Source organism: Lycium barbarum, chromosome 9 (assembly GCF_019175385.1).
Source record: "Lycium barbarum isolate Lr01 chromosome 9, ASM1917538v2, whole genome shotgun sequence".
Classification (NCBI taxonomy): Eukaryota; Viridiplantae; Streptophyta; class Magnoliopsida; order Solanales; family Solanaceae; genus Lycium; species Lycium barbarum.
In genome coordinates, this window is record NC_083345.1 from 118,875,737 (window position 1) to 118,895,429 (window position 19,693).

The window sequence follows — 19,693 nt, forward strand, 5'->3', positions numbered from 1 at the left end:
TTAGTACTACTTTTTACCAACCGGCTAAATGTGTAACTTTCCCATTCAGAGAATTTGCCAAAATGGCCTCTTTGTAGTCACTATTTAAATTATGTCCTTAATAGTACCGTGAGCTAAATGTATCTGCGAAAGAAAACTCATCCAATTACTTTTAACTGTGAAATCTAGTCCATTGAAATAACTGGATATAATATAGAGTGGCTTAAGAAATATCATACTGTGCAAATGAAGAGTCCAACAATCATGGGAGATATGAACAAATAGGACAATTTGAGGCCACTATTTATAATTTGTCCCGTTTAAATAACTTTTGCAAAAATAATCTTGGTGCTATACAATTGAAATAATGAAAAATTATGCATGTCAATTGTTCACAAATTTTGCTGTATTTTTTTTTTTTTTTTTAAATTAGCCCAACCATGGTGGATAGGCACTCAAATTTTGCTGTATTCTCACAACTTGGTGATATTTTACATATCTTAATAAAGTGTTCACAAGTTTTGTTTAAAAAATTTCCCGTACTATTTAATTGTTCACAAATTCTATTGGGCGGCCACAGCTGGATACTATCTTAAATCAACTTATATTGTTCAATTGTTAACAACTTTTGTTGGATGTGTAACTTGCATGTGTTGTTCAATCGTTCAAAAGATTTGCTGGACGAGCTAAACTTGATAGTCTTCATTGTACCTATCATATTAAACCGTTCACAAATTTCACCAAATATGTCATCTTGCCTGTGTGATTCAATTATTCACAAGTTAAAAAAAAAAATTATTCACAAGTTTTGCGCTAAACTTGGTACAATCTTCATTCCGCCTATATTGTTAAATTGTTCACAAATTTTGCCGGATATGTAAATCTTATATGTGTTATCCAATCTTGCCGGACATGCTAAGTTTTTGCAGGCTTTTATTATTCTTTACGTATTTTTGCAGTCTGGTGCATTTTTTTGAGGTGCCTTTTCTGCTAGTTTTGGTGTTTTGTGCAGTTTTTCGTATTGCGATTTCTAAAGTTTTAGAAGACTTTCTTGGTGTTTCTGGTTAAGCTATTTTTTTTTTCCAGTTTTCATAAAATTTAGCAGCCAGAGTTTGTTGTTAAATATTTAAAAAAGATAAAAAATGCTTACTTTTGATAAAGTAAAATGGCCAAAACTGCTCAGGATCAATATATTTAAGGGACCATTTTAAATCTACCCCAAAATATAATGAATCTTTTTTGTCATTTTCACAAGAGATTTGGCTTTGCACAACGATTAGCTTAGCATCATTCAAAAAGCCCCCAAAACACTTCAACGATTCTTGTCATACATTTATTATTGCGGTTGTAGGTTAGCAACAATTCTTGTCATACATTTATTTATTGCGGTCATAGGTTAGCAATATATTCATTTTTTAATTTCCTTAAATGCCCTCAATAGTCTTTGGCCAACACATTAGGAAAAAGGGTACTTTTGTCTTTCCATCTCAAGAAATAAATCCAACATTTCTTCCCTCGTCATCAGTCCCCTCCCCTATTCTCCTTCACAGGCCCATGACCTTGAAATGCAAAAATCATCAAAGCAGTAATTGTCCTTTGCATTTGTATTTTTTATTAGCTCAGATATGAAAAGTGAAAAAAGGCCATGGATGAACTTCATTACAGTTGCAAGGAGGAATTATGAAGGGAAAGAGAAATGTAAACAAAGAGAAGGAAGGATGCAGAGGAGAAGGAAATGAATTGGGGTTTTCTTGATAATGAAGTGTCAAAAAGGTCCATAGTTTTAACGTGCTGACAAGAAATAATAAGGACATTTTAGAACATTATAAATGAGTACATTGTTTACCTACTGCCTTCATATAGTAGGTTAGCAAGACTCATGTGTATATATATATATACATATAGATATTTAATCTGTTTGTTTCCTCTTTAAAGCTAAGGTAAATTCTAGTCTATCACACAACATTAAGTTAATTTTAGAAAAGAAGAGAATGGCATTGCTATAAATCAGACTTCGTTATCGTTATTTTTGCCTACTAGATACATGTGTGCAAGACTAATTAAGACGATATTAAATGGAATGACATGAATAGTTCATATAGTTGATTCCTTAATTACTCGAGAATGAAGAATAGTTGATATTTAGATACATGTATACAAACTATATAACTTAGTTTCAAGTAACAACGTTTCTCAACAGTCGAGCTACAGACATAAACGTTTGAACTTCAATTTCTAAAGCTCAAATTTATTCGAAATAAACCCGAGCCCTTCGAATCTCAAGTATTCAAATTCACCGGGCACTTTTCAATAGCATGTTCAGATCACTTTCCTTTACGAATATCCCATGAAAACCATAAGGCACACGACGAGGCAGTTTCACAACCGCCACAATTTCAAGATCATGAGACTTTGCATCCATCACCAAGAGGCTTGATTCTCTTGTATTCTCATTGTGCATATCACACACCACGTAACCATCATCTTCATCCGCTGATTCAAAATATAAAGGTAGAAATAAATACATAAAAACGCCAAGAAGATTAAATATATGAAGCGTAAATTTTCTGACGCAGAAGTGCCAATTGACCCCATTTGGACAAATGTAGCTCTGCTACTGCCTCTGTTACTTTAATGTAACAAATATAATTGTGACATTATTATTGTAGCAGATAAAATTAAGGTACTTAACTTTAGTACGCGGAAAATAATATTGTAATAACTTTGTTATTATACTGACTAAAAATATTAGTGACCTTACGAGACATTAACCCGAGTAGAATAAATAAATTATAATGATTGATTGTCTAATAAATTTTACCCGCAAATACATTGTTGGGGTCCTTTGCCACAAAGAAGGGCTCACAACAGAAACAGTTTGGTCCAAAAATTTGGGTGGCCACTACGCAATCACGATGATCAATCTCTGATATGGATAGGTCCAATTTTACCACACCTTTTGCCTTTGGCCAAGGGTTTCCAATAGCTGCATATATGTACCTTCATAAGGAAAAAATTACAGATGTTATATATATCATCCAAAAAACAAGGTTGGAATAGTGGCATATAACTTTAATATCGGAATACATCCACAATCTCTTAAATTTATCAGTAAAGTTTATCTAGATACTAGAACTATGGCTTATGTCGATTGAGCACCTTAATAGATGATAAAGTTGTTCCTATTAGCGGCTCAAATTTTTGAAAAGCTTATGCGCGTGTTCTCAAGCTCCCATACATAAATAAGTTAACCACTTAAAATGGTCATCTCTTTTAATTATACACATTAGCCTCAATAAGCCGTAAAACCTCATGCCTTTTTCTGTTCAGGCTGATGTGTATAATTAAAGGATGTGACATATTTTATTTGGTCAACTTATTTAGCTATTTGATGGGCGCATGTGTTATACCCCGCGTTTTCAGAGCATGAGTATGACATGTACCTCACCATAGTAATGGAGCGTCGGGGACGTCCCATGATGTTTTGAAAGGCACAAGCCATGGAAAGTACGTAACAACGAAGAAAAAGGGTGAATTACGATCTCGTAAGTCGTAATCGGGAAAGAGTATTTTGAAACACGAGAATATGGCCATTATTAGTATAATAAGTGATAAATATCATGTATGGAGAGTTTCGGAATATTTCGAGATCGAGTAAATTGAAGAAAATAAGTTCGACAAAAATTTGAGAAATGCTGGAAGGATTTTTGGTCAACTTTGGAGGCGTATATCTCCTAGTATATATGGAGCTTTAAGGTGTTTCAAAATCCAAAAATGAAGTTCGTCGAGTCTAGTTTGTAATGCAACAAACCGCTCGTTGATAGGACATCGGAGTAGAGAATTATAGACGTTACAAACTGAGCTGCTGACGCAGAAACAGGGCGCTACAGTGCTGCTACAGTGCTGTAGCTACAGTGAAACCGACCCAACTTAATATAAAAGGGGTCAAAACCCCATTTTTCATCATAAAATCTTCCAAAAATTTCCAGAATTTTCAGCCAACTAAAGGGCTCTTAAATCTCACATAAAAGTGAGAATTTTGGGCAAATTTCAAGTCACGGAGTACTAATCGAAGTCCGAACAACACGTAGACGCGATGATGATTTCATTTTGTGTTAGAGTAGCTTGGGAACAAGAAAATGATGAATATTTTGCAACCTTCATAAAAACAAGGTATGAATCATTAAATCCTTCTCTTTATCAACCTTGATTAAGAAATATTTGCAAGAAATAAAAGTTGTAGTTGTTGTGTTGATGTTTTTGATTTATGGATTGAGGGTTGAAGATAAATTTGGATGAAAATACATATATTTATCTTGTAGGATGTTGGGGATGTTGTTATTGATGTTGTTAGTATTAATTTCGGCTTCTTTACGGAAATAAAGTTATTAAATAGTCGTATCGCAAGTGGGCTGGTTGAGAAAATTGGAAAACAGTGTGTGGGCTGTTTTATGGCATATGTTGGTGTTGGAAATGATGTTACTACTACTGGTATTGTTGTCGATGTTGTTGGTTGTTGAATTGGAATTTCGGGCTAGGCACATAAACAGGGGAAATGCTGCCAAATTTCGACAGAATCTAAAAGGGCTTTCATTAAGTGTTTAAGACGAGCGTATGACGATGATCCTAATGATATTATGAATGGTTATATATGTAGATTACGAGGCTACGAATAATTCTTAAGAGAGATGCAAGACGGGAAGTAAGTTGGAAGTCGAGAATTATCTTCCAAGTATGTTAAGGCTCGCCCCTTTCTTTCAAAGGCATGATCTTTAGGTTATGATTTCATAAATGTTTCCGTATTTTCCTTGTCATCAAAAGTTAAATGTCCCAGATTCCAAAGCATAATTTCCTTCTTGATATTCCATGAATGTTTTCCAAGGTGCCCCTATTTTTCAAAACCAAAGGTTGTGATTATGTGAGTTCATATGATAACGACGAAGGATATGTTTTTCAATGACAACAATGATGTCAAAAGTGAGAATATCATTATGATGACTATGATGAGAATGACTCCATGCTTAAAGGTTCTAAGTTTATGATTCCAACGACGATATAATAGAATGTTGAGTTATTTACTGATTTCTCAATTCACTCATGGATGATGACTAATTTCTTTTAAGATTCCAAAAATACATGGCTTGATGCCTTATGAGATTTACGATCCTATTTTATGTTTTCTCTTAATTCTATTCTTCATCGATAGTCTCACCTTAAAATAATTGTTCCTTCAAGGTGAAACAAAGCGACGATGAGTATTCCATAATATAATCGGAGGCTACCGACCTTACGTCACTCCGATACAGTTGTGGATTTTGATTGGGCTCTTATGCATGCTCTATATATATGTATGTATTTTCTCACACCGCGCCGCGCTATAGTCGGCCGGGCAGGCACGTAGATGTGCACACCACTGCAGTGGGCATGTTATGATATCGCCCCGGACGCGGGAGGCCCGGACGCGGGCTAATGATGATAACACCGAACCTTAATGGTCGGGCATGATACTATTTATATATCACACCGAGCCTTAATGGCCGGACATGTTACTATTTACATATCACACCGCGCCTTAATGGCCGGGCATGTTACTATGTATATGTATTGAAATGTTTTTTTTAAAGGCTAAGCGTGCATGACATTCGCCTTACGAGGCATCCAGATGTACAGAATATCTCTCTTATTCCTGGTTACTTTTCTTATCTATGTTATGTTGTTACTCATGCCTTACATACTCAGTACATTATTCGTACTGACGCCCCTTCTTGTGGGCGTTGCGTTTCATGCCACGCACACTACTACAAAAATGGTCTTTAGCGGCAATTATTTAGCAGCAATAAGCTGATTGCCGCTAATTTATACGGTAATGCCAAACTATTACCGGCATATGCACATTAGCCAGCAAATAATATATTTTAATCGGCAATTTAATAAAACGGCCAGCAAAAGAGCCTATTTTTATTTTTTTATATGCCCTCCAAAAGCAAGCCCTCTAATTTTTCATTTCCCTCTCTTCTCTAACTCATCCCCCTATGGCTTTTTGGTATTCATCTTCTTTTGTTGTTCTTGCCTTGTCTGTCATCTTTCATTTAGCCAACAAATGCACTCTCATCGTTTCATATTTTGAAGATCATGGTGTTAGATTTACTCCGGTCAAAAAGGTAACGGCTAACTGAACCTCAATTTAAGGGGAAATTCTTTGTACAAGATCAGCTTATGTCTCTCATTTGCATTTTTTTTTCCTCTTTATGAGTATCTGATTTGTTCATGCTTCTTGTTGTTGATTGGAGTAAATAAGCTGTCTCGTTTCTTTCTTCTTCAATTTTACTGTGCTATATGTTAGTTTGATCTTTTAGATCGGCATTTCTTTGTGCTCATTTTGTAACCATAGGAGACTGGGTTTAATTTTCTCTCTATTGCTTGTGATTTGGTATGATTCATATTCATTTGTTTATACTATATTAGTAGTTGTGGTGTTTCCTCAAGAGGAAAAATTAAGAAGTCTATTTGGTGTTTGATAAAATGTGACAAAAGAGATAATGTTAATGACTATATAATGGTATATTGTTTTGCAAATAGTTCCTTAAACCATTGAAAGATGAGATTTCTTTTTCAGACATTTGTAGTTTAAAATCCTTTTAGTTAGATTAGCAAAGAAAAATAGAATTACCTCTTAGTTAAATGAGGCTGTTAATATCGTGTTGTTGGTTCTACTGGAGCGAAGATATTGCTTCAACTCTGAGAGCACCAGAGCTTTTTCAGCGTTCTGACTTGCAAACAATGACACTATATTTCTTACTAAATGTTTTCATTTTATATTTGTCACTTTAACTAAGACTTCAGCATGATGGTCTATGTCAATGACACTTAATCTTGTTGCATTGATTGGCAGGATTAGCTATTAAAAGTTTTATATGTTATAAGCTAACGTTATTTATTCAGTAGCTAGTACCATGCCATTTCAATGGTGTGTGCCTCTACTCATTTATGATGACTTTTGATTTTACCTATACATCCTGCTTCTATTCTCATTTTAATATAGTGTAGGAGTGCTTCCATGTTATATTAGTAAAAGTGATGATCCTGTTACTGCTTTTATTTCCTAAAGGTCGAGCTCTAAGATTTGTTTTCTTTAACTGACTAGACAGTAAGTAGGATCACATCTCATGCATCCTAGCTTACACTTATTCATTAAGTTCAGTTGGAATGTACTAATAAAACAAAATCAATTGGCATGATCATGTATCCTGGGGAATATGTGGAAAGAAACATGTTTTGAAATATATATGTGTACACTTTTTGGGGTTTTATTACCGAACTGTATGCTATAGCTGACTAATTACTTTTTTTTTTTTTTTTTTATGACATGAGAACCCGCTATCCTTCGGGTGCGCACAGGGTAAACCCAGCCCCTGTGCAATAGCTCGCAAACCACACAGGAGAGGTAACCCGCACTAGGAAAGCCCGGTGCGACGAGCTCGACCCAGAAGGCAAATTCCCTGCTATCGTAGGCAGGGGGATTCGAACTTGAGACCTCCATTATGAAAGCCCCATGCTCAACCAACTGAGCCACCCTTGCGGATATTCTGACTAATTACTTAGCTAGAGGTATTCTGGATGCTATACATATAAAATTACTCTTATTTATAAATATAATAAAAAGATCATACAAAAGGCTTAGCAAAATTTAGTAAAACATCTTACAAATTCATTTGCCTAAAAAAAAGGATATGCTTCCCCAAGTTTGATACTGACAATTGGCAAATGGTTTTAAATAATTGGAACAGATATCCCCTTGCTAATTTTACAGGAAACCAGTTGGAAATTTGGGGTCGGAAAACTACAACGCTCCAGATACTACGGAAAACACTAACTAATGCAAGATACCATACAATCAGTAAGATAAATTAGTCTATATTTTTACATTATGGCAATTATAAGAGGAACACAAATAATGCTGGTCAAATATATCTGCCATAAAAGTATAAAATTCTTCAACTTTTTATGCCATTTCGTCGAGTTTCCTAGTAATTGCAGTGTATTCTGCTACAATTCCTAAATGGCCATGCTTCTTCAATTTTTTCCTCATATTTTAGTGCAAGGGCAACAAAAAGATGTTATATGGTACATGAAAGAATCAACTATAGTTCTATATGTGCTGAAATGACAAGGGAAATCAATAATGATGAGGAAGCTTTACGAAAATACGATGGTAAAATTCGAGAGGTAGCAAATGAAGTTACCCCCATAAAATGGTGGAACACCATTGAGTAGAATGTATAGAATAATACATACTTCACTTTTCAACAAAACGGAAACCAAAAAAATAATTGGCTACCGCTGATTTGGCACGAGCTCACCATTTAGCGCGCACCTCATTCTGTATATCCAACAGCTCTTATGTTGTCTGTTGTAGGGAGTGCGCGCTTTGTAGAGCTTGACGAGACTGAATTACACATATTGAGCAATCTTCTTTGACTGAACTGACCACTTCATGTTGCGTTTGATAAACTTCATCATAGTTTCAGAGCTACAACTTCTTAATTACTTGAAAGTTCCTCTCAGATTTCCTTTCATTTCAACTTTGGTGAGACCCCTGAATCACCCATCTGACCTTCTTATTGTATACCTATAAAACTTCCATGTATCAGCTCTACTCTTAATCTCCATCTCATCTTAAAAGATAGGGAAACAATGATACGGAGATTAGGAGAATCTATGTAACGAAATTCATGTGTTTGATACGTAAGCACTCAAGCCTAGAAGTCCAATATTGCTAGAGTATTCCATCTTGTCTATAATACCTTATTCTCAAGTGGTCTTACTTCGCTAATAAAATACAACGGTATTCCATAGAATTTTGTGCCTTTTCTCTAAATATCTGGTCAGATTCATGTGTTGCGTCCATTAATGCTTATATGTTCTTCGTTTAATGAGGCTTTTGGATAAATAATTAATTTTGATTTGAAACATAAAGGTGCTGAATAGAGTCCACTAATTCTCACACGTGTCTTATGGATTGTGATTCCCTTTGAAACTGAAGTTTGATTCCTTATTCTCTTATGTCAGATTTTCTCTTAATCCTTTTTCCTTCACTAGTACAGACATATTGGCATATTCAGGCAGAAAATATTAATGATCTTTTGCTTTTTCAGTTATTGATGCTTTGATCTTGTGCTAACATGTTTCATGGAAATAACCCTTTTATATCATCAAATGAGTGAATAATTTTAAATTTTGATTTAACTCTGATTTGTTCATTTTTCTCTCAACTAGCGCAGAAATGATAAGGTTAATTACGCTGCAATATCTTTTATCTAGATACAGACTTCCATTGTGGCAATGTTCTGACAAAGCAAGGCAATTTGAATTAGTATCAAAAGTAAGTACTAAATAATTTCTTTTTTCCTTTACTTGTTGATTTAAAGCACTAAATGCCAGCTTGATCACAATAGATTTAGCATGCTACATCAATTAAATTAGTACTTGTTTTGATAGCATATTTCCATTTCTCTAAGTTTGTACACAAGCACTATTGTTTTCATCCTCACTGTGAAGTTTTCAAGTATTAAGTCACACAAAAGCAGTAGACTATCTCCTGGCTTCTCGTCATTGTAAAAAAATTCTTGTGATGTACTTTATACGTATGAGTCCATCATTGTCTTGGTCTATAACTCGGCACTTAGTATTATTTTGAGTTACTTAGAAAAGTTTTGTTTTTATTATGTGACGAAGTACTTGTAATCCGCAGGATGCATCTGTGCCTGCCTTCTTTTTCAAAGAAAAATTCCATACAACTGTTCCATTGAATCAGGGATGTTGCTTTCTTTGGTCTATGGCTGCTTCTGGAATCTTTTAGCTTCAAACATGGTTGGTTCTGTGAGGACAACTGGTAGTTCTGCAATGAAAGTGGATGTGTTCATTCTGCGAAGCTCTTTTTGACAGCTTTTGGAGTATAACTTTAGTTTGATGAGACTCTTCAAAGGTTGGTTGAAAGTTACAATATTTAGGGAAGATTGGAGTTGTAAGTTGAATGAGTTCTTAATCTGATGCAATTTAGTCCATCTTTTTGGTGCGCAAATGAATCTTCAAGCTGGAATTTCAGGTGGGAGACATTCGGTATGATCAAGAGCTACAGAGATATATTTGCAGGGCTTGAAATGACATTAGATTCAAATGATTAATTTTTCCTCTTATGTTGTTGAAACGTTGAAACTGTGGATTGGAAGTTGTTTTTTTTTTCTATGAATTTAATGAAATATATTTTTATTTCAAGAATGGTGCATGCTTTATTACAAACTTTTATATATTTGTGTTTAAATTTGTTCTGCTATAACAAAAGCCATTTAAGACATAAATAAAAGCTAATGCAAGAATAGTTTTAGTAGTCATTACATTTGCCGCTAAAAGAGGTCTCCATCACCGGCAAATAATGGGTCTTTACCGGCAATAGTAAAGGCTGTAGTATGTATAAGCTAGCACATTTCTATAAGTGATATAGTGGCTATTGTAATTGCCGGTAAATCAATGCCACTAAAAGTAACGCCCTTTAGCGGCAATAATTGTGTCTTTACCAGCATTCGGCAGAATTGCCGTATATTGCCGCTAAAGGGGAAATATATTGCCGCTAAAGACCATTTTTGTAGTAGTGGCAGGTGTACAGATGAGTAGAGGATATTGCTAGAAGATGTTCCAGCGGGATTAGCAAGCTCCATTTCTTTCCGGAGTGTTGCCGAGTCAGAGTATGTGTGTTATGGTATATTGATTTATGTTAGAGACTTTGCAGACAGAGTCATGTATATAGTATGCCAGTCTTGTAAGTGGCTATTTAAGCCGATGTATCATTATGCATTACTTCACAGATTCATATGATTACAAATTTTATTTGATTCGAGAAAGATGAAAAGAATGTTTTCAAAAAGCTCTCATTGTGCATTTCATTTCATGACTTAAGAGTCCTGTGAGATTTATAAGTAAGATTGAAACTCTTGTTGTGCTTATTTATTGATCGACATTATTTTTAATCAAGTAAGTTATTGTTATTTTAATTATTCTTGTTCTTCAACGTTTCTCAAGGGAGTAGCTAACCCTAGGACTTGCCCGTTTACTTTGTTTGAAACTCGGAAGAGGAAGAACGGGGTTGGGATAGAATAATTAACACCAATTTGGGGCGTTAACCCTCATCTAATGGAAATTGACCTAGGAATAGGCGATACCACTTGTAGCCATATTCGGGTGTTCTTAATGCTCCTAATTGCTTGAGGGATCTTCAATTGGGTAGTCTAGTTAATCTTCAGGAGAAGTTAATTTAGAGTCATTATCCGAGGCTAAATAAAATAAACTTGCTATTATTTATAATTCGTGAAATATATTGGATCGTTACTTGAGAAGTAGTTTCCTTTATTCCATTCTTGTGGCCATTGATCAATTTACTTGCTTTCTAGATTAGAATTTATATTTTCGTATTTTATCAAAAACCACCATTGGTGCGTTCGGTCTAGCTATTGTTAGTGATAATTCCTAATCTGCTTAAATTGCCTACATATTGTTCTCTGTGGGATTCGACCCCAACCTTGTTGGGTTACTATATTTGACAACGTCCGCGTTATACCATTAATAGGTGTAATTTGGGCGTATCAAATTTTTGCATGTGTATATGCATAAGACCATGCTGACATCTGGCATCTCCGGAACAAATGGAGTGCAACAACCTCATCCGCTGAGCTGACATCCTAATAGATTGATCACCAACCTGAATCTCGGGACCTGCGGGCATGAAACGCAGTCCCCCCCCCCCCCCCCCCCCAAGCAATAGGGGAGTCAGTACGAATAATGTACTGAATATGTAAGGCATAAAAGTAACATATACATAAGAATCATGAAAGGAATCTGAAACTCATAAGCCAAACTGACTGTCTGAATGCCTCTGTATGACTGAACATATGAAAATATCTGTATTAATCTGTGTAGCTGAAAATGCCTCTGAGGGCATATGATATGCATGCTCTCTATGAAAATCATGTATATACATGTAGGTCATAGTGCTGAGGAACGTTCAGCCCGATCTATATCTCATATCCCATCGGCCTCTCCATCATCATCATCATAATATACATTGCTACGGAACGTGCAGTCCGATCCATATATCATCATTACTGTGCACCAGCTGATCAGGTGGTAATGCATATATAACGCCTATCCCTTTTCCACTCATACCCCATATATACATATAATATACACGTATATAACGCCATCTGGTCACGGGTTAATATGCATATATATGAATGAATGTAATGCATGAATAACTGTATACATAGAACTGGACCCATGAACAGAAGGAACAATCATAAGCGGGGTACAGGAACATCAAAGACTGAAGTACTCCTAATGCTTCTAGGAGTAAAGTAATATGGAAGCTCGCTTACTCGTTTGTTCGTTCACATCATAGGATCATGCCAAAATGAAATAAAGAATAGCCTTAACATACCTTATCTCCTTAGTATACGGATCCCACAAGTCCTCGTACACTCCATGAATGATTATCTACAGTAAATAAAGTATCCGTATCAGCGACGGGTTCATAACTTATAAGAGGACTCATTTAGACATTTTGTCGAACACCTTATGTGCATTAGATTCATGTAGCTTGTCTTCCTCAATCCTATACATATTTCGGTACCATCAATCCTTCACTAGTTCCCTTTTCATCTTCACAACTCACTTAACGTTCCAACAACTTCATATTACAACTTTATTTGCACAAGCCAGCCCAACAACATCACAACCACACCAAGTCTAAACAATTCATAACTCAAGCATAGCTAAGAAAAAGTTCTAGCACAACTTAAACCTTACTTTCACAATTTCTCCTTCCCATAAGTTATATAAATGCCAAATAATACTATGAACATGAAGATGGAGTGATAATCTTACCTTCAATCACAAGAATCACTCTAAGTTCGAAATTCCTTCACCTCCAAGAAGTCTCCAAATTCAACACCACAAGAGGAAGAACAATCTAGTGATGATCATGGAATTCTTCATGTTAGAATCACTTGGTTTGCCCTTGATTTTGGTCTTAGATCATATGAGGACTTGTAGAGAGAGTTTTGGAAGTTTTAGGCTCAAAAATGGTGAAATAATGATTTAGGGTCGAATTGGTTCTATTTATAGTAGTCTAGAAAATTCTGGACCGACACAACTTGCTGCGAAGTTGCGCATCGCAAAGCGCTCTTTGAGAGCCGCATGTTGTGTCGCAGGCCTCGCAACATCACCAAAATTCACTGTCACACTTTGCTGCACAACTGCGTCTTCTCAAAGCGTGCTTTGCGGCCCACATATTGCGCCATAATGTGACACTTTGTCAAACTTTCGCTAAAACTTAACTCCGATAATCCGACAAGTCTCAAACCTTCCCGAAGCTTATTAAACGTGGTTTTACTCTCTTATATACCCAAGATGGACATATCTATCCTCATGACCTCAAAAAAATTTGTCCTACTTCCCAAGACTAGGACAACTAGTACTCCGCGAAACTCAACGTACAAAATGCGAGGTGTAACAACGAGGGTTATAGTTAGGGCCATCCCTAGTCACTAGGTCATCCTTGGTACTCATTATCACTCAAGATTATGCCTATCTTGCGAGTTGTTCATTATTATTTTATTTATTTTTTTGTCCTTTTGTGTTGGAATACACATACTTTTCCATAATTTCTTCTACTAGTTTACTGTTTCCCTACTCTTATTTGATGTTAGTAGTTGCACATGAAAACATCACAATTATATATCATTATAACTTGATAAAACAGTTTAGCTGGCCATTTCATCAAAAAAACAGTTTAGCTGGCCAAACATTGTCTTTCTGAGGATATATCCATCTTTTCTATTACTCCTATCAACTTATAGAATGATACAAAGAGTATACCTACCTCCCCTTCCCGAAAAAGAACACATTTTACTGCATAAATGTAGACGTTAACAGGCACACAAAAGAACTAATTACAGGTTCTGAAATTTGCATAGATATGAGAGAAAATGTCTTATGAAACTAGTAAAAGTGAAAGCAAACTCACTTCATACGCTGCCTTTAGATTTAAAATAGCAGCTGGAAAAAGGGTCTCTTCATCATTGACCTCTTTAACAGAAGGAACTAGACCACTGAGCAGATATTCACTGAAGACTAGACCTATCAAAAAAATAGGCGCTAACATAAGATTAAACAAGGACAGATAAAGCGAAAAGTTTCAGCTACCAGCTCTTAAAACTTAGTAAGATAAATTTAAAGCAACAAAAAATTCGACCGGATCAGTATACCTTGCTAAAACATCAACGACCTGTAAATTTCATTCTTTCTGCTTTTTTTTTTTTTTTTTTTTTGTTGGGGTGGGGGGAAGCAAATTGCAAATCTATTCATTGGGAAGCAAATTGCAAACCTATTCATTCTTAAGTTAAAGTCACAGAAATCTCTGGACGATTTTCAGCAGTAACATCAGATTCAAGGTTGGGAATGGGCAGTAAATTTCCTTTTGGGAAGACAACTGGTTAGGTAATGGTTCCCTCAGGCACCTATATCCAGATGTTTACATCCTGAATCAGCAGCAAAGGGTTAATATTAATGAGGTATGGAACAACAAGGATGGGATCTCAGTTTCAGAAGACCTTTGAATGATTGGGAGATGGACAGATTCATTGCCTTCTTAACACTCTTAATCTCTTCAATGGAGTCTCACCAGAGCATGATAGATTACGGTGGTTGAGAGACAGATCGGGAGTTTTTTCAGTCAAGACAGCATACCACACGAGGAATAGAGTTATTGTAAAGGGCTTACAACAGAGGTATTGTAAGGGGTAGGGATTAAGAGTTTGATTCCTATATTGCAATAGGTTGTAATCTGAAGTTGCTCTGTTTAGTGAAGTTAAAAATCCTACTGGGGTAGGTCATGGTTTTTAATCTCTTGAGCAAGGGGTTTTCCACGTAAATAGCTTGTGTTATTTACTTTCTGCTTTTACTTAAGGTAACAAATAGAGAACCTAGTTCTTTATCCTGTTTGGTGGACGCATATATCTTATCAAATCCTACGAGGCACTGACATTTGATAAGGTTGACGTCATATGGCAGACCACCTCAACACCCTAACCCATTTTACCCCTTCCTACTATTTGTTCTTCCGCCACTAAAATTTTCTTCCCCTCCACCATCATTGCTACCATTACCGCGACATGGCAGAAGGCAAAGCTATGAGAGTTTTATATTCGTATCACGGCGACTTTAGGTCATAACTCTATCTTTTTCCTTTAAAAATTCCCACTAACAAGGCCGACCTTCTTACCAACTCTATTACTGATTATAATCCAACTAATTAATGCTTATCTTCATTTTTCTTTAACTGTAATTAACAGCCATAAGATGGACTGCCGATCTGAAATAAAATTTGTGTTAATATTATCTTAGTTGACTAATTATTGTTTTGATCAATTTTCAGCTTTCTTTATGCTACTTGAGATTGGAAGAGGGTACTGAATTTTTCCAAAACTCATCTGTAATGGTGATAAGAAGCTCTGTCATGAAGTAACAAATAAAAAATCGATGGAGGAAGACAAACGGGGGAAGGAAGGAGAAACATTAGTCTGAAAATTTTGCCATTTGTAGTTATTTTGACTGAAAGCCAACATTCATTATTTAGATTATTTCAGCTAATTGGAGGTCGGAGGAGAAGGAAATTTTAGTGGTGAAAGAACAAATAGAGGGAAGGGGTAAAATGGGTTAGGAGTGCTGAGGTGGCATACTACGTGGTGTCCACCTCATCAAATGTCAATGCCACTTTCATTTTGGACAACTTTAATTGAGGAGCGGTATGTTTGAACCAATAATATAACGGCAGAGGTATATTTGGCCCAAAGTATAACGAGGAGTATATTTATTCCCATATCCAATAGTACAGGGGTATATTTGACCCTTTTCCGTATATTAATTTATTGCAGTGGATATGTACATTAGATTTTTTTTAACGCTAAAGTAGTTTCTATGCTATCACGCAACATTAAGTTAATTTTAGAAAAGAAGAGAGTGATATCGTTAAAAACCAGACTTCATTATCTTTATTTTTGCCTACTAGATACATGTATACAAGACAAACAATCTTAAATGAAGTAATATTAATAATGTTTATTCATATAGCAAAACTCAACTTACTAGAAATTGAAACATAGTTGATTTTTAGATACATATATACAAACTATATCTTAGCTTCAAGTGCCACATTTTTCAAGAATCAAGCTACACAAACCAAAGTTTGACTTCAGTTTTTAAAGTTCAAACTTATCCTAAACAACCCCGAGCCCCTTGAATATAAGTATTCGAATTTACCCGACACTTTCCTATAGCATGTTAAGATCACCTTCATTCGTGAATATCCCATGAAAACCATAAGGCACACGACGAGACAATTTTACAACAGCCACAATTTCAAGATTATGAGACTTTGCATCCATCACCAAGAAACTTGATTCTCTTGTATTTCATCGTGCATATAACACACCACATAGCCATCATCTTCATCAGCTGATTAAAAATATAAAAAAAATAAACGCACAAAAAAGGCAAAGATAATTCAATGTATAGTTTATTATGTACATTAAATAATTTTTTGATCTATTTACGCAGTATAAGTTTTAAACAAAGAAGTGTCAATTGACTCCCCTTAGACAAGTGTGGCTACGCTGCTGCCTCAGTTACTTTAACGTGACAAAAATAGTTGTGACATTACTATTATATCGGATAAAATCAAGTTACTTTAATTTAGTGTGACGAAAAAATAATATTGCAGTAACTTTGTTGTTATGGTGACTAAAATTCAGTGACCTTACGTGGCATTAACCCGAGTAGGATAAATAAATGTAATGATTGATTGTATAACAAAATTTTACCTGCAAATACATTGTTGGGATCCTTTGCCACAAAGAAGGGCTCACTACAGAAACAGTTTGGTCCAAAAATTCTTGTGGCCACTATGCAATCACGACGATCAGTTTCTGATATGGATATGTCCAATTTTACCACACCTTTTGCCTTTGGCCAAGGTTCTCCTATTGCTGCATATATGTACCTTAATAAGGCAACATTACAGTTGTTATATATAAATCATCCGAAAAAACAAGGTTGGAATAGTGGTATATAACTTTGCAATCGGAATAAATCCACAATCCATTAACTTTATCAGTAAATTTTATTTAGATACTCGAACTATGCCCTATGTCTACTGAACACTTGAACACATGATAAAGTTGTTCCTATTAGACACTAGCTACTCAAATTTTTGAAAAAGCTTCTGCGCGGGTTCTCAAGCTCCCATTACATAAATAAACTAACCACTTAAAATATTTCATCACCTCTTTTAATTATATACATTAGCCTCAATAAGCCGTAAAATTTCATGCCTGTTACAGTTGAGGCTGGTGTGTATAAATAAAGGATGTGACAAATTTTATTTGGTTAACTTATCTAGCTACTTGATGGGAGCATGCAAAGCTTTTCTAAATTTTGAGCGCGTCTAATAGGAGCACTTTAATTTATCGTATGTTCAGATGCTCAATTGAAATATACCGTAGTTCGAGAGTCTAATGAAATATAGACAAATTTAAGGGGTTGTAATCACTCCTTACAAAAGAGAAAGACCCCTAACTTAGAGAGGTAGGTTAATTTTTGTGCGGTGACAATGTATAAATTTGATTAAAGAATTAGTAGCCACTCCGTTTTAATTTAAATATTTTAGTTTGACTAGACACAAACTTTAAAAAAGTAAGGGAGAATTTTGAATCTTGTGATCTTAATAAACAAGCCATGTAGGATGTTAGAATAAGAGAGTTACAAAATATTAAAAAAAAAAAAAAGGACAGGTCACGGTAAAACATAAATCATTAAATTACTATCTATACGTACTTGTTCTTCTTGCCAATATAAGCCGTATTGATTACTGCCAATTCAAGATTCCTCGTCGACACTGGATGTCTGCTTACTGTCCCCGTCTTCAAGTCTATCTTTACTTTTTCAATTGATGTATGAATCAAATCCCATCTTTCAAAGAAGTGCTCTACTGATATTATATTCGTACCAATCACTACTATTGTATCACCGTCATCTTCTTCCCATGCATTAATTGCATGTATCATATTAAACCCTGGTACTTCGAACCACTTCATTTCTGACTCATCCGTTGCGTAACGAGGAATCACCCCCAGGCGAGGCACTTTTCTCGAGTCGGAACCCAGCGGTGAGCCACAGGTGATGAGTGCAAAAGGGCCCACTTCTATATGTATGTCGGGAAATATGGCATAATTTTTTGTAATGGCAAAGTCATGAACAAAAGATGGACGTGTCATGGAGAAAATTGGTACGCCACGACTTTTGGTCCCGTTAGGGTCAATTCTAAAATAAGTTAAAAATGGAGGTATTGGACCGTAACGAAGAGCAAAAGCCTCATTGGTGTTTGGATCAATTTTGGGATGTGCTGTCATAGTTGTAGAAAGATTTCCATCAAAATCATGACGACCAATAGTTATGATATCACCATCTGGGGCTAGTTTTATAGCATAAGGAAGATCAGCTTCATAAAGAGCAAATAAATTGCCTCCAAATAGAGCCAAACTAGTGTTAGCACGGCCAATACCATTGCGTGGATCGAACTGTCCAAGAATTGTCCGAGCTATAGACACTGCTCCACGACTCACAGAGGCCATAAGGCCATTAAAGTCGGAGAAGGGATTAGGAACGACCGAAAACCTAGCTTCTTTATCTACCAAGTACTTGTAAGTTTGAACATAACGGCTACAAAATATTGCTTTTCCTTGAGAAATTCTAGTAGAGTGAAGCATTCCATCACCATCAAAGAGATGAAAAGGTCCACGAGGAAGATATTGTGGATTTGGCCCATTTCTAATGTAAGCGCCGTCGAGACACGGTGGAAGTTTTCCTTTTACCACCTCGCATTCTGTCGGAGGAAGTTCGTCCACAGGAGCAAAGTTGTCAGCGAGAACACATTTTGGATCAACGGAAGGATGATGAAGAGGATTAATGAAAGTGTCGATGAAATCCTCACATGCATTCAAGCTAACTTCGAGAAATGAAGGTTCTAATAAGGGTTTTCTTGGGGGTTTATCATGTTGTTTAGATGATGGACTTTTTGCTGTGGCTTTTGGAGATGTATATGAAGATGTTTTAGGGTTTACTGATGAAAAAGGAGATGTCCGATTAGGAGAGAAGAGTTTTGGGGTGTGGTAATAATGTGGAAGTGAAGGAAAAAGTGAAAGCATTCATAGCTTGTATTCTCTTAAGAAGATCAAAGAATATTAGTTCGCAGTAGAGAGAAAGATAAGGCAAGAAAAAAGAGCGAACTTAAGAGTAGCAGTCTATTACGTTTTTTCTGACTTGCTTGATAAAGGAAATTAAGTTGCATGATACTAGGCCATGGGGGGATTAATTTATAGGAGGAGGTTAAGATGAAAGGAAAGAGACTATTCGTCCAGACACCAAACCTGGGGATGAACAATTATTTGATAAATTGTATCTGACTATTTAGGTGACAGATTAATGTTGTTGTCATGATCTTGTGCTTTCATTAAGCATATAACACACAACATAGCCATCAATCTGCTAAATTGTTAGGCTCCTTTGCCACAAAGAAGACTCACTACTGGCCAAATAATCTAGTGGCGAC

The 19,693-nt window shown here is 35.7% G+C and overlaps 2 protein-coding genes and 1 pseudogene across 11 annotated transcripts; 1 reads left to right on the plus strand and 2 right to left on the minus strand.

The window, feature by feature from the left end:
- Window positions 1–2,272: 2,272 nt before the first annotated feature.
- On the minus strand, window positions 2,273–3,430 carry LOC132612254 (probable carotenoid cleavage dioxygenase 4, chloroplastic). Its single transcript, XM_060326559.1, has 3 exons — window positions 3,423–3,430; window positions 2,801–2,979; window positions 2,273–2,472 (listed from the first exon to the last, which is right to left on the minus strand). The coding sequence occupies exons 1-3, from the start codon at window positions 3,428–3,430 to the stop codon at window positions 2,273–2,275; spliced, it is 387 nt and encodes a 128-aa protein (XP_060182542.1).
- Window positions 3,431–5,897: 2,467 nt separating this feature from the next.
- LOC132609630 (uncharacterized) lies at window positions 5,898–10,226 on the plus strand. 10 transcript variants are annotated; one of them, XR_009570903.1, is made up of 4 exons: window positions 5,898–7,587; window positions 7,767–7,876; window positions 9,256–9,361; window positions 9,731–10,226. XR_009570903.1 is itself a non-coding variant. In XM_060323693.1 (3 exons), the coding sequence occupies exons 1-3, from the start codon at window positions 7,744–7,746 to the stop codon at window positions 9,836–9,838; spliced, it is 342 nt and encodes a 113-aa protein (XP_060179676.1). In that variant the 5' UTR covers window positions 7,597–7,743; the 3' UTR covers window positions 9,839–10,226. The 10 variants fall into 10 exon arrangements, 1 of the variants encoding a protein (XP_060179676.1); XR_009570902.1 differs by having other exon boundaries at window positions 9,261–9,361; XR_009570905.1 differs by having other exon boundaries at window positions 7,790–7,876.
- A 5,852-nt stretch (window positions 10,227–16,078) lies between these two features.
- On the minus strand, window positions 16,079–19,409 carry LOC132609629 (probable carotenoid cleavage dioxygenase 4, chloroplastic; annotated as a pseudogene).
- Between the last annotated feature and the right edge of the window lie 284 nt (window positions 19,410–19,693).

Bases quoted from the DNA above. Each gene is read 5' to 3' on its own strand.
- LOC132609630 (XM_060323693.1), top strand. From the start codon at position 7,744: ATGGTTTTAAATAATTGGAACAGATATCCCCTTGCTAATTTTACAGGA. The intron at 7,877-9,260 runs GTAAGATAAATT...CAACTAGCGCAG, and splicing joins TGCAAGATACCATACAATCA to AAATGATAAGGTTAATTACG. The intron at 9,362-9,730 runs GTAAGTACTAAA...TGTAATCCGCAG, and splicing joins AATTTGAATTAGTATCAAAA to GATGCATCTGTGCCTGCCTT.
- LOC132612254 (XM_060326559.1), bottom strand. The intron at 2,473-2,800 runs GTAAAATTTATT...ATTTTGAATCAG, and splicing joins CCCCAACAATGTATTTGCGG to CGGATGAAGATGATGGTTAC.